We start from the raw sequence: 13,392 nt of genomic DNA, 5'->3' as shown, positions 1-13,392 counted from the left end.
GTATTTTTTTTCTTTCGCCCACGGTGCCGCGCAGTCCCTAGTATCCACGTCTACCTTAAGAATCGTTATTTATGGTAATAACGTAGTACGAGAAACGCAACCGATACCGCTTTTATACGTATATACGTGTAACACGGAGAATTAGCTTACGATTGAATATTTCATAACGATATCGGCGCGATATCCAATTAATCCTTTGCTAGATATAATTTTTCTACTTGCTACCGTATACTACACTAATTTATAAGTGAAATAATCATTTTGAGATGTTTAACTATAGTTTTCGTTTTATCGGAGAATTTAACAAGCACGTGAGAACGCGAAGAGAACAATTTTTTAATCCGTTGGAAAGAGAGAGTCGATTAATCGTAGCTTTGCTTTGACAGAACGGTTATTATTTCAATCGATAACCAAAGATCGAACGATGAAACGAGAGCGATCGAACGACTAATTTAACCACTTTAATAAGAGAAGTTGCGTTTAGGAGATATCGCAAACCTGTTTGCTTATTATTAATTTAATATTTGTTAGTTTGTCTCATTATCGGATTTCATTAACCAATATTTGATATTATATCGGAGACGCAAGGTACTAGGATACCACGTAATCACACTTTTCCCGTTATACGTTAATTAATAATTGCCAATCCTAAACCATAGACATACGTATATGTGTGTATCAAAGAATCATTATAAAAGAATATTAATAATAGCGTGAGCAATCTTGTATCTTGAAATCGTTTAAGAATTATTCGAATGAGTATGTGTATATATAAATAGAAGAATGCGGGACAACAAGTCCATAGTGACGAAACAGAACGAACCTGTTGGTGATGTCATACTCATGATTCCTGTTTAACCGCTAAGGTAGAATCCGTATGATGTATGTTTGATATTGGTATCCGATTGTTCTCCAGTCCACGTATCTTTCAGAGACTAAACATCGATTAATTGCCCCCATTAATTATCCAGGTTTATCTCGGACATATATCTTCGAACGGTGTTACACTAAAGAACGAAAGTGTTAAGTAGCGAGGAAAAATTAAATCGAAATTTGCATTTACTTTTCATATTTTGGCGCTGTAATATAATTAACATTATCATGTGTATGTAGTTTCCAACGTATCCAATATTCAAGATTATATGAAATTTTATCCAACTTTTTGCTAATTTAAAGCTAGTTCTTTTACAATACTTAGTATCTTTTAGTTATATATATATATATATATATATATATATATATATATATATATATATATTGAGAATTATAAAATATGTTAAGAATATGTAAAAAATGTACAATGTACATACATACGTACATATTAAAATAATTAAAACGAGCGATGAATCTACTACAGAAACGTGATAAAGGAAGATTCCTTCATATTCTTTAGATGGTAAAGCTTTATCAACAGATTTGTTATTTTATTCTTAATAAAGTGCAAAAGTAAGTTTACAGAGTGTGCAGTGGTTTTCCCATAAAAAAAAGCATAAAATCGGCGATTCCGAATTTCTTCTGAAATTAGAAAAAAAGTTCTTTATTACGTAGAAATAATCGACATATATTTGATCTTTATTCTGTTCCATCCTTGTGTTAGTTCTTTGATTGCGATTGTCCAAGATATATTTTAGATAGAGTATCGCACACGAGTGTATGTATTCTTATGTGGTAGTCAACGGTGATGGCCATCGTTCTGTATCTTATATGCATGCGTTTTAACTACCGATGAGTCAATAGTTTTAACATCTAATATCAATGTATGTATAGTTCATCAGTTGTAGGAATAAAAGGAAGCGATAATATCAACACAATCGTGAAATAAAGTTTCGCAATTTTTTAATCGAATTTCTGTTATGTTGTACATGTAACGATGAATCTCATAAACTATTCAATGTGTCGATATTGGAAATATTAAATATATCTTATTATACTCTAAATACTATGATACCTCCAAAAATAATTTAAAACAATTTAAAATTATTTAAAACAATTTACAAAAATACAAGAACGTGTTTATTAACTTATTTCGATTAATTATCATCGCGAAACAATCTTCATCCTGCGATGAAATTTCTTTACTAGAAATTTTCATTTCTTTCCCGGAAACAAATCCAATCTTTTACCGATCAATATTTTATCACATGATATTTTTAATATAGTCGCAACTGTATATGCAAATAAGATATCTGCAAAAACCAAATACATACGTACATACTCGCACATACACGATAAAAAAGTAAATAATTTTATAAATTTCATTGAAGCACTACTAATTTCTGAATCAATGCCCTTTCTCTCAGTCTTTTAAACGGATCTAAATTTCTAATACAGTTACGAGAGACAACCTGTCCTCTCTCTTGATACGTATGCGTCTTTCGCATTGCATGTCTGTGTTTGGCTCCTTTGTGTGGGTGTGACACGGAACACGGTTACAAACGAATGAATATTGTGCACACGCGCAAAATAAGTACATATATGCATGTAGATAGTTTTCTCTGCTCGGGGCTCGCAATAAGGGTAGAAACGTAGAGGGCGAACGCAGCGCTGGTGGAAGGTTGCTCTGAAAAGTGGGGAGCGTACCAGGGGCTGGAGGTGGAAAAGAAGGAACGATTGGTAAAGTTCTGTTGATACAAGTGCTAACACGGCATGACTGATAGTGTGCGTGTGTCTCTCCAGTAACTCTTACTCGCGAAGAGGAGAGCCTGGGCAAATATATGTAGCGAAGTGCTAAGAAAAAGAGGGGAAAAAGGTGTGGTTGTCACTGTCACTATACTGTATAAACACACGCCACGATCAACGACCATTTCGATTTTGCGTGCATAATTCCAGCGGACGTCGCAATATGGCTGATCAGGTCGAAGCAAGCTGTGAATGTGTGTGTGTGCGTGTGTGCGTGTATACATTCTTGATGCTTACATATCGTACCCGTAGCGATCCCGAATTTATCGTTAACGATGTTATTTCATTTATGACAATGGCTCTTACTGAAAATCATCAAGCAATTGATTACTCGTTTACCCTCGTGATTCATTGGAATAAGATACTGAAATTAAGAGCGATAGGAAACTGATACTAAAATCCTAATTTCTTTATAAGATGAAACCGTAGAAAGACTGACTATCCTCCAATATCGTATATATATCGATATATCGTAGAAATTAACATTTTAGACAACTTTTTCCTATAGGTACAAATGCTGTACAGGCATGGTTTTCGAAATATTGGCGAAATACTGCCGGTACCACTACAGCGAACTGTCTCTGTAGTTGTGCGCCTATGACATCGTATACGTATAGCGCTATTGGCTGCGGCCGCCGTGCGGCGGCCAGATGAAATAGCTCCTAACTCGAATCTAATTCTTATTTTTTGTTTATAGTTTACATAACTTTTTGGATCAGGTGTCACTTTATTCGGTTACCGTGGGGTGACCGGCAACCAATATCAACGAATACATTGCCATAGACGCAAAGCTATAAGCAGAGTACTCTGTAGTGGTACCGGTAGTTTTTCGCCAATATCTTGGAAACCAAGCGAGTTCAACCCTTATACGCATAGGAAATAGTTGTTTAAAATATCGATTTCTACAACATGTCGAAAAATTATGGAAATCATATTCTGTCTATAACGTTAGTCTGTCATATTTTGAAGTGAAATTCTTTTAAGGGCTTTTGATTTAGTTCGACACTGATAATAAAATTTAATTTTAGATAGAAATTTTTAATTTTCATGATTGTTATTTCTATCCGATATGATATTTTTAAAGGCTCTTTATTTCGATGATTAATAATTCTTAATTTTGTTGGTTGTTACTTTTTGTTAATTAGAGAGCATTGATATATTGAAGAATACTTGATATTTCCCTCCCCCCTCCCCCCTCCTTAAGATACTAAATAACCGGTATACGTAGTATATGTTACTACTTAACTAATTATTTAAGTATCATTCAAATTTTTGTCGTATGGTAAAAAGTACAAATAATATATACAATGAATAGGTTGCTTTTTGTTTTATCTTTAAGGATTTGATAACAAGTAATTTGTAAATTAATAAAAATTTAGTTATTTTGCGCAGTACATATAAAAAGAAAGGATCCAATCGATATTACAGAAATATCAATCGAAATCTTTAATACGAAAGTTCAAATGATAGATGATTACGATTATTCCTTTGCAACGTTAGCTTTACCGATTCAGCCGCATGAATTTATACGTCTGCTTATTTTGTGCCTAAAAGATCAGTTTCAGATTTAATTGTTTATCGGTAGATTGAAATTTCTCGTTTTTCTTTCATGCATTAATATTACAAATTCAGGTAATAGTATTTATATTCGTATTATGAAGTTATTCTGTTAATATTTGCTTATATTATCGATAAGCGATTCAATAAAGTGTCGTTAGTCAATTTCCTTAGATCTGTATTTAATGACGTACAAATAAATTTAATAATCTTGTTACAAGCCAGTAACGAAACGGTATATTTAAGCATTAAGAATATATCGTGTTGTAGCTTACCTCCATTAAAGTAACTTTCATTAAAATAAGGATATAATACGATGTACTCGATAATATCTTGTTATATGAAATTTAATAAAACAACGATATGTACAATTCTTTAGAAATTTAAAGCCTTTATGCTTAAAACCTTTTACACTTGAAAATCGACCCAACGATACATGTGATTTTAGGGTTATATGCAAACAAACAATCAACTAAATCTATTTATTTATCAAGGAAACAGATGAAGCGTTTCAATTCTTTTATTACGGAAGAAATATTACGCCTGCGCAATACGCACTTCCTTAAACAACAATATCATCGTCAATTTTAACTTGCTTATGTTGTCGTATCTTCGTCAAATTCATCGCCATTAGTCGCTTTACTTGTCACAGAGAAGTATATTAGAAAGTAGAGGCTTTTAACTACGTCCCTGAGTTTTACACGTCTTATCCTTCGGTTATGTAAATATCAGGTAGGTTCTAAGTTCAAAGATAGCGAACGAAAGTTTTAGTTTTAAGAAGAAGCGAGAGTAACAAACGAGAGTTGCAAACAGACAAAAAATTCAATGTAACTATGTATCGATAGAGACTTTATATTTTCTTTCCTTTCTAGCTTAACGGCAAACATTTTTTATTCGAACGGTACAGGTAATTTATTTTTAGAGATTTCGATAAAAATTATTATCGTAAGCAAAAGCTATTTTAAAATTAATTGTAAAAGGAATTGTTCCATTTCTATAATGTAATATATGATTCGTTTCCAAGAATGTGCCAATACGTACCATGAAACGAACGACATTCGATAACTCGAAGAAGTCTACCAAAATTGTAAGACTCTTAAACATTTACGACATCTTTCTAATTTCGAACGTATTTCACCGGTAACTACGTAAATACTCGATTATTCCACGATATTTAACATACGAGTCGTCCAGTTTCACAGGAACATGTTGATCATCTTCAACAAACACTTTTAATCCTAAACACGTCATTTTTGTTATCAAACGTATGAAACGAAAATCTAAGTGCCGGGGAAAAAATTGTTTGTCTCGGTAAAGACGAAATCTAATCTGGAAGCGAACTCGACGAAAGGATCGTGAAGTAAGTCAACGAACCCACGCAGTTGAAGAACCAAGTATCTCTTTGGCAAGCTACGTTCCTGGCTACTAGTCTATACGCATACACGCGTACACGCATACACGACGGAACTCACAGAGAAACGTTCTATTGGGATAGGTAGCGAAGCAGCTCTAGTTGGAGGAACATACAGTGAGCGAGGGAGGAAACTCGGAGCGGCGAACATGGACGGGGACGATGGCGGCGCGGCGGTTCGTAGCAGCAGGGAATACAAAAGGTGGCGGTGGTGGGAGTACTAGGTTGGTGGCTCTAACTCGATGGTAGGGAACGACGGAAAGCGGCGAACGGGGCGGGGGAGGGAGAGGGAAAACGTTGGTGGTGGTGGCGGCTGCGTCGGGTATCCGGCCGGGGCAGTAGTCGGCGGTGATTCGAACGATGGTGAGACGAACGAGCGAGCGTGAGAGAGAGAGAGAAAGAGAGTGTGTGAGTGAGTGAGTGAGTGAGAGAGAGAGAGAAAGAGAGAGAGAGAGAGAGAGAGAACGAGAAAAACGGATGGAATGAAAAGGCAGTCAGGTTAGCCGTGCGACGGTGGGAGAGGCCAGGGACGAGGCAAGGCAAGCGATTTAGCTGCTGCTGGTTCGGCGAGCCCACGAGTTGGAGTGCCGTGAGAGTAGCCGAGGTCCTGTTGACCGTGCCTGCAGCGGGAGAGGCGTCATGAAAGCGCGCCAGTTGACCGAGTGCACCTCAGCTCGGACGAAATCGCGTATTTGTCGTCGTTGAAGCTACCTTGCCTCTCGATTTCTGCTTTCGTGGCAAGGATTCGACTCGTGGGCCTGCTGCTCCTGGCTGTCACGAGTTCCCTTCGTTCCGTGTAGTCTCGTTTCACAGTGCGAAATCTCGTTTTGCTGGTTGCTAGTTCGTTTTCACGCAGCAAGAATCCGGGATACGGCGACGGATGTGTGTCGGTCGACGATGAAACGTGTTCGATTTCGTTATTGCCAAGTCGTGTATACTCGTTTCGCAGAGAATTTCACCGTTTAACAGTGTGTGGTGCGTGTTGTGCGCGACGGATTGATCACGTATGTTTTCGTTTACCTCTGACATCGACGCCCGTCAAGTTGGTGAAGCAGGACAACAGGTTCCTGCCCGACAAAGAAAAGAGGACGTACGTGCGATGGTTTTCGCGGTTTTCTCGTTTTCGTACGATATTCGTTGGATACCTATATCGAACAGTAGTTGTTATTGACATATTGATTTTGTTGGTACGGTACGCTCGTGTTCTTTGACACGTCGTGAATCGAGTTGAATCGGAAAAAATATGAAAACTCGTTTATATCAATCGGCAGACACGCCTATATCGGACGAAAGTATAAAACGTTCTTCGAGTTTCACATTTGATAACCACTCGACACCGTTCCCTAGCTGGCGTCTTTCACCTTGACGTTGAAACATCGAACGTACTGCCACGTTTCGGCTGATATTCTCATCATCGACCGGAATCGAGAGTGACAACCGTATGAAATTAACCAAACGATTTTGATTCGTTGTTCCAACGATCGTATCTTCGATTACAGCGACATACGGGGAAACGTTTCCCTTCGAATTTCGAAAAAATTCCCATTTTTCATACGTCTTAACTTAATTAGTTTCATTTGGAAATAGGATTCGATTCGAAGTAGAAAAAGTGCGCGATAAGGAGAGAAACGAAGTCACGCTGGACTGGCTGGAAGATCGATTCAAATTCACTCGGCGTTCTGTGACGTTCGTTATTTACATAATTGTACGACGTTAACGCAAGCTGTTTGGTAGACGAGAAGGGAAACGCGATAGCAGAAACAAGCTAAATAATTTTAGCGATTCATATTTTCATATCGTTAGCATTTTCTTTTCACAAAGTGAAATTACCTCGTCGTACATTCCATTTACTTTTAAAAGAAAGTATTCGATAGAAGAAAGCGTAAAAATAAACATGCTGATTTAATAAAAATTCATAATCGAATAATACCTTTTGTCGTAAGAAAAAGGAAAGAAAAAGGAGAAAGAGAGGAAGGAAAATATCAAAGGAGATTACAGGATATCGGAGAAAATTCTAGTCGTTTCGAGCGACTAGATTGCTAGAGAATATCGAGACAATCTCACGATTAATAACGGCGACACCTCAGATTTTGTAACGCTCGGTTCGTTACGTTGTCGTTGTCTCGGATGCAGAGGGTAGCATCCCTCCGGGTCGTTATTCCATTGCACGCGCCGAAGGGCTCGGAACGAGAAGCAATAGGAGCGCGGCGAGCAAGAAGAGCAGGAGCAGGAGGAGGAGGAGGAGGAGGAGGAGAAGGAAGAAGAGGAGGAGGAGCAGGAGAAGGAGGAAGAGGAGAAGAAGGATGAGGCTGAGTGTTATCTAGTTGGAACTGTTTCACGTTGCACGTTTCTCGAAGAGAAAAGATGATAGTGCACGATCTCGTTATCGAACGTTACATGCCTGTCGTCGACGAACGCATTTATCCGCGTGGTTCGTGCTAATTCGATCGGTCGTTTGATCGAAACGGCATGTCGTTGGTGCGATCGTGGTTCACCGATTTTCTAACTTGACGTTTCGTTCTCTTGGATTTGTAAACGAATCCTACAACTTGCCGAAGTAGGAAGGACAGAGAGGTCGTTGCTGGTTAATCCGAAGTTATCTTATATAGCGCATAGAGAACCGCGCAACGATCGTTGTAAAGCGAACGGTAGAAAATGTATGGGAAGTAGCGGAGGCAAGAGGCAAGAGGCAAGAGGCAAGAGGCAAGAGGCAAGAGGCAAGAGCCAAGAGACAAGAAAGCCAAGAGGCACGCATTCGTGACACACGGCGACACGTGGTTATCGTGTACCGTTTGCCTAGCTATAGCGTGTACAGCGAGCTAGCCGGAACAACGACAGAGGGGCGAGGGCAGAAGGAGAGGAGCGTTCCGGTTAGCCAAACTCGAGTCAGCTTGCCGATGGATATGGCAGCTGTCGTTCCCCTGGTTGTTTCTCCACGATTCCATCTCGCTCGACAAGCCTATCGTCGGCATCGTGCTACCCGCGAATCGAGCGAACAGGTATCGTCGCAAGGTGTTGTCCAGGCCGGGATACGCGACTCCTCGTGATAGCAGGTACGCGGCTTGCGAATCGCGGCAATCCACAGTGCGTGATCGATCGATCGACAGACACCACACGAGCGTTCCTCGCGCGCATTCTTAGTGACGGCCAAAGTGTTTGCCGACAGTGTGCGTGATATCGTGAGTTTCGGTGAATCGATCGTCGCGTGCAAGTAGGCCAGAGGAGAAGAGAAAGGGGGAGAATACCGTCGATCGAAAGAAGAAAGCTTCGAACTGCGAACAGAAGATCGAGAATCGCGCGTAATTCTATATATCTTGATAACCGTGCTGTATGATTTCGTCAAGGATGAAGGACGTGGCCGTCGATTCTCCGCGACCGATTTCCAGGCTTCGCGGCAACCTTCTTCTGCTTCTGACGTTACTCGCAGAGGTGAGTAGAATGGGTAAAATTGGGGTTTGGTGATTGTACGAATCTAGGACGTGTCGTTCGAACGCCTTTCTGTCACAGAATCCGCGCGTACGCAACAGTCTTGTATGTACACGAGATTGAAGTTCTTTGGAAGCGTAAACTTTTAGTCCGATTCCTCGATGAAGCAACTGTCTCGTGACTGTCGCAGCCACGGAAACTGTACTTTTCCATCTTTTCCAATTTTCACGTTGCTATTCGTTGTACCGATCTGCGATGAAAGTATATTCTATGGGTAAAACTAGTCTTTAGAACGATCGAAATTGTTCTTATTTTTTATCTATAATTTAAAGCTACCTTTGGAACGTATACATAGAAGCAGTATACACGTAAGGCCTCCCTCGCCATCGAAGTAATAATTCTACGAGTCATCGATAGTAATAGGTTCTTCTTCCTGACCGGATGGAATAGCTAGATTCCGATGGAAATTTACAAATTACCAGTTATTCGATTACATTGTTCGACGTTTCTTAAAGTATAGGAGTAAACGATCGATGAAAAATTGTGAAATTTATCCGAAAATGATCCGGATCTCTGTTATATTTGTTATAAATTCTTCTTTTCTAATTGCTAATCATTGTACCGATTCAATCGTCGGTATCGAACTGTTAGCTTACTGTTATCTAATTTCCAATGAAGTAGGTCCACGGCCTAAATATCGAGGTTTATCGGTATAACGAATCATTTAAATACGATAAATGATCGTGATCTCTGCAAAATATCTACTTGCGTTAAAGTACGCAACTACGAATGTAGATTTTGCACATGAGTACGTGTATGTGTATATAGAATTTCGAAATTAGTTTCGATCTTTACCAACGTAATCGTTATAATCGTTTGCTAAATTTTCGTGCAGCATATGTAACGGTAGGGTAAGGTTAGCGTTTATTTTAAACTATTTAAGTGTACGGTGTTTAAGAGTAGGCCGATTTTGGTTATAAAGAGTAAAGGGTGAAACTGCTTGCGTTTAACGTCGACGACCCCTCCTCGTCCAACGCAAACAAGTTTATCTTAATAATATGTATCATGAATATAATAACAAGAACAAGAACAAGAACAACAACGCCAACGATAATGGTAATAATAATAATAATAATAAATATTCTCAGCTGTTGTTATTATAATTCAGTAGCGCGTGCGTATTACTTAATTTCTTCAAGTTGTTTTCTCGTTCATTTCACTAGTTGTCTCGTATAATATCTTCTCGCTGCTTCGGACAAGCTAACCATAGGAGTTATAGTCCGAATCGTTTTGTCGTTTGTCATATTTTCTTTTTAAGTTTGTTATATCTTTTGTTCGATCGTATCTATCCTTGTTGGATCTAAATCGCGCGTTATTTTCTCACGCCCTTTCGTTATTACATCAAAGTATTTGCAATACGCAACAAATTTGATTATTCTGCGCGAACGTTGCAGACGTCGAATTTTAAGACGTCGAAGTTTAAGTGCATTCGTAGAAGGTTTGTTCGTGGCCAAGCGTTTCGATACTTTCGCGAGCTACCGTAGATGGACGCGTGCATCGCGTTTCAGAAGAGAATAATATTTCTGCTATCAAATATTTTCGATCAAATATTTTCCCATCGTAGAGAATAAAATTAGCAGCGGATTTGTCGGTTGAAAAGTTGCCCAACTCGATAGTAGATTTCACGAGTTTCGCGATAGATGCGAATCGGATCTCGTCTCGAGCTGTGGTCAGCGATCGGTGAAGGGGAACACACGGTCGGTATCTAGTCTTCTTTTGCTCGGCTGATTCGTGTCTCCGGGTTGCGAAACTCGGTTGACTTTCCCAACGTGAGAGAACGTCGCCTCGTATCCGGTGCGATGTCCACTGACCTTTGATTTTCAATGATCCGTTCGACCGCGCGAACGTTGTTCGTGCAAACGTTGATGCACGCGTTTCAACGTCTCGACACGCTGGATTTCCATCGGTTTTGAAACGTTTCGTGTCGCGGAAGTTGCCAATTGCGAAATTTCCACCGGAATAATTTTCCGTTTGCCGCGAGAATTTTGCTTGGCGATTTTATTGAATGCTTCTTGTGCAAACTCGTCGCTCCCATATCCAGGCATATTGCTTTCGACCGCTCGCTTGTATCGATGTAATTGCCATTCGTATCCGATCTTATCCGGTGGCATTCGATGTTTTAGAGTTTGATAAGGCTGCGGGTTTCGTTTATGGTCTGATTAAGCGAGTTCCGCGAGTTGTTCGATTTAAAAAGATTGAGATAAGAATAGGAAAGCGCGTGGCTTTCGGATTATACTTTTTTTTTCATTTATTTATAGTTGCGTCAATTAGTGGCTTTCAGTCATTAACGACACGAAAGAATGAGAAGTTACGATTACATATTACCGTACAATTTAATTGCATTTTACGTAATTTACTAGTTCTTGTATTCGTTTAACTCGCTTTTTTTGTATCAAATCGTTGTTTATAAGTGGAATATTTCTGCTGCGAAGGAAACGCACCGAAAGTAGCTTTTACTTTGTCATAAGACGAAATAGATTGCTTTCAACTAATTTCTATTTTATTTGTCTCCTTTAAGCAAATAATAAATACCTTGGATTTTACATATCGTGCTTTGTATATGTCGGAGATGAGAGGACACCGGAGCCTCCCCTCTGAAACTTTGGGAAAATTCATAAAAATTGTAATTAAAGTTTACAGCTGTAATTAAACAATTTGCCGTCATTCTACCCAATTGTATTTATTTGAGAATTGTAACAACGAGCTTGGGCTCGAGGCGATAATCAGTCGCCGAACGTAGCCGCCGTCAACGGGACGAACGCTCCGTCCAACAAAAGTATGGAGTAATAATAATAGCCCTCGTTAAAAGAAATACCCGTACTCGACGGTAAACATTCCAACGGTTCCTTCGGGCAAAATGATTACCAGATGTCGATGTACCTACACAGCACAAGTCCAGCTAACCCGTGGACCCGCTATAAACCTTGGGATTTTGTTGATCAAGGTTCTTCAAACGGACAAGCAGTCTTTGTCCCAAATTGACCAATTAACAGCAGCGTCGATTTCCCTCGCTTCCCGAACGGAGACATCTCTCCACGAATCCGAGGATTTCGCGTTCTTAGACACACTCCGTCATAGTTTTCCCCGACAGCGTCACCGTGACGGAAAGTCTCTCTCGCTGGTGTACGAGCTCTTGGACTGGTTAACTAACGTCTTGCTATCAATTCCAGCTTAGACTTTGACGAAGGAATAAGCCTGCTAACCCGTTGGCCGCGGATTCGTTGTTGGACCTAGGTGTAGGACCGAGATTAGCTTCTCGAGTGTCTGATTACCGCGGTTACTTGTCAAATTCTGTAGTAGTGGTATTTGCACTAGTCGATGTCTTCTCGATTGCATAGCAACCATGTGTAGTTCAAACGAGGATTCGTTTCACGCCCCTAACCCTAATCATAATGAGAACTCGGCATATATATCTCAGTTGTAAACGATATAACCGAATTATCTTCGAACGTAATATTTGTTTCAATATCGTATATGTGTACACATTGTGTCACATTGATCAAACGAACAAACGAACAAACGAACAGACGAACAGACGAACAAACGAACAAACGAACAAACGAACGAACAAACAATATTTGTTCTTAGAATCGTTTTAATTTTCATTATTTTTCCATTGTACGTGTCTGAATTTGCATGCACGACGCGACGCCTGTGATAATGTACGTATACGTAAGACTGTAAAGAAATTGGTATTTCTGACGCAGTTCGGATAATAGTAATCGAAATTTACTCGAAGATATCGCGATATCAACGTCGGAAAACTTTTATTCAGGTACCTTAAATATCTCGAATGGTCATTTTTATCGACTTATCCTCTACGTATCCTCTCGTATACGTATCTGTTATTATCGATAATAGGGAAAATTTGATCTAGAAGGGTAAATACGATGGTGAACGTGACATCTTTTTCAAAGTCATGCGTTTCGAGATTTCAAGCTCATCGATGTTTTTTTAAACCGGGCTATACATATAGTCTTATCATGACGGCGTTATATCGTAGCTAAGGTTAAGACCGATTCAAAGATTTATTTATAATACCGTGATATCCACGTAACGTTGAATACGAGGAACTCGGAAACGTTTGATAATAGCTGCGAATAATTCGATGACTACGATAGGCAGATCGGGCAAGGAAAATTTATTTCAACAAACGTTCGAAACGATCATCGTCCACTTTGATTGTCCGCGTTTCCGTGAACGATCAACCCACGACTCTGTTCATGTAACTTGCAGTTTTAGCGCGTTCTCGAATATTT

General features: G+C 39.4%; 1 protein-coding gene across 3 annotated transcripts in view; it reads left to right on the top strand.

Moving 5' to 3' along the window:
- The first annotated feature begins 6,160 nt into the window (after positions 1 to 6,160).
- Ptp10D (Protein tyrosine phosphatase 10D) overlaps positions 6,161 to 13,392 on the top strand; it is a 54,186-nt gene continuing 46,954 nt past the window's right edge. Inside the window, exon 1 of one of the 3 annotated variants that reach the window (XM_076622426.1) lies at positions 6,161 to 9,076. In XM_076622426.1, the coding sequence (XP_076478541.1) occupies positions 8,978 to 9,076 (99 nt within the window). In that variant the 5' untranslated portion in view covers positions 6,161 to 8,977. The remainder of the gene's footprint in view (positions 9,077 to 13,392) is intronic. The other 2 variants (XM_033348714.2, XM_033348721.2) reach the window with 2 other exon arrangements.

The sequence above is a fragment of the Bombus vancouverensis genome, chromosome 10, assembly GCF_051014615.1.
Source record: "Bombus vancouverensis nearcticus chromosome 10, iyBomVanc1_principal, whole genome shotgun sequence".
NCBI lineage: Eukaryota > Metazoa > Arthropoda > Insecta > Hymenoptera > Apidae > Bombus > Bombus vancouverensis.
The sequence above is the reverse complement of the archived record's forward strand: the minus strand, read 5'-3'. Positions and strand labels throughout refer to the sequence as shown.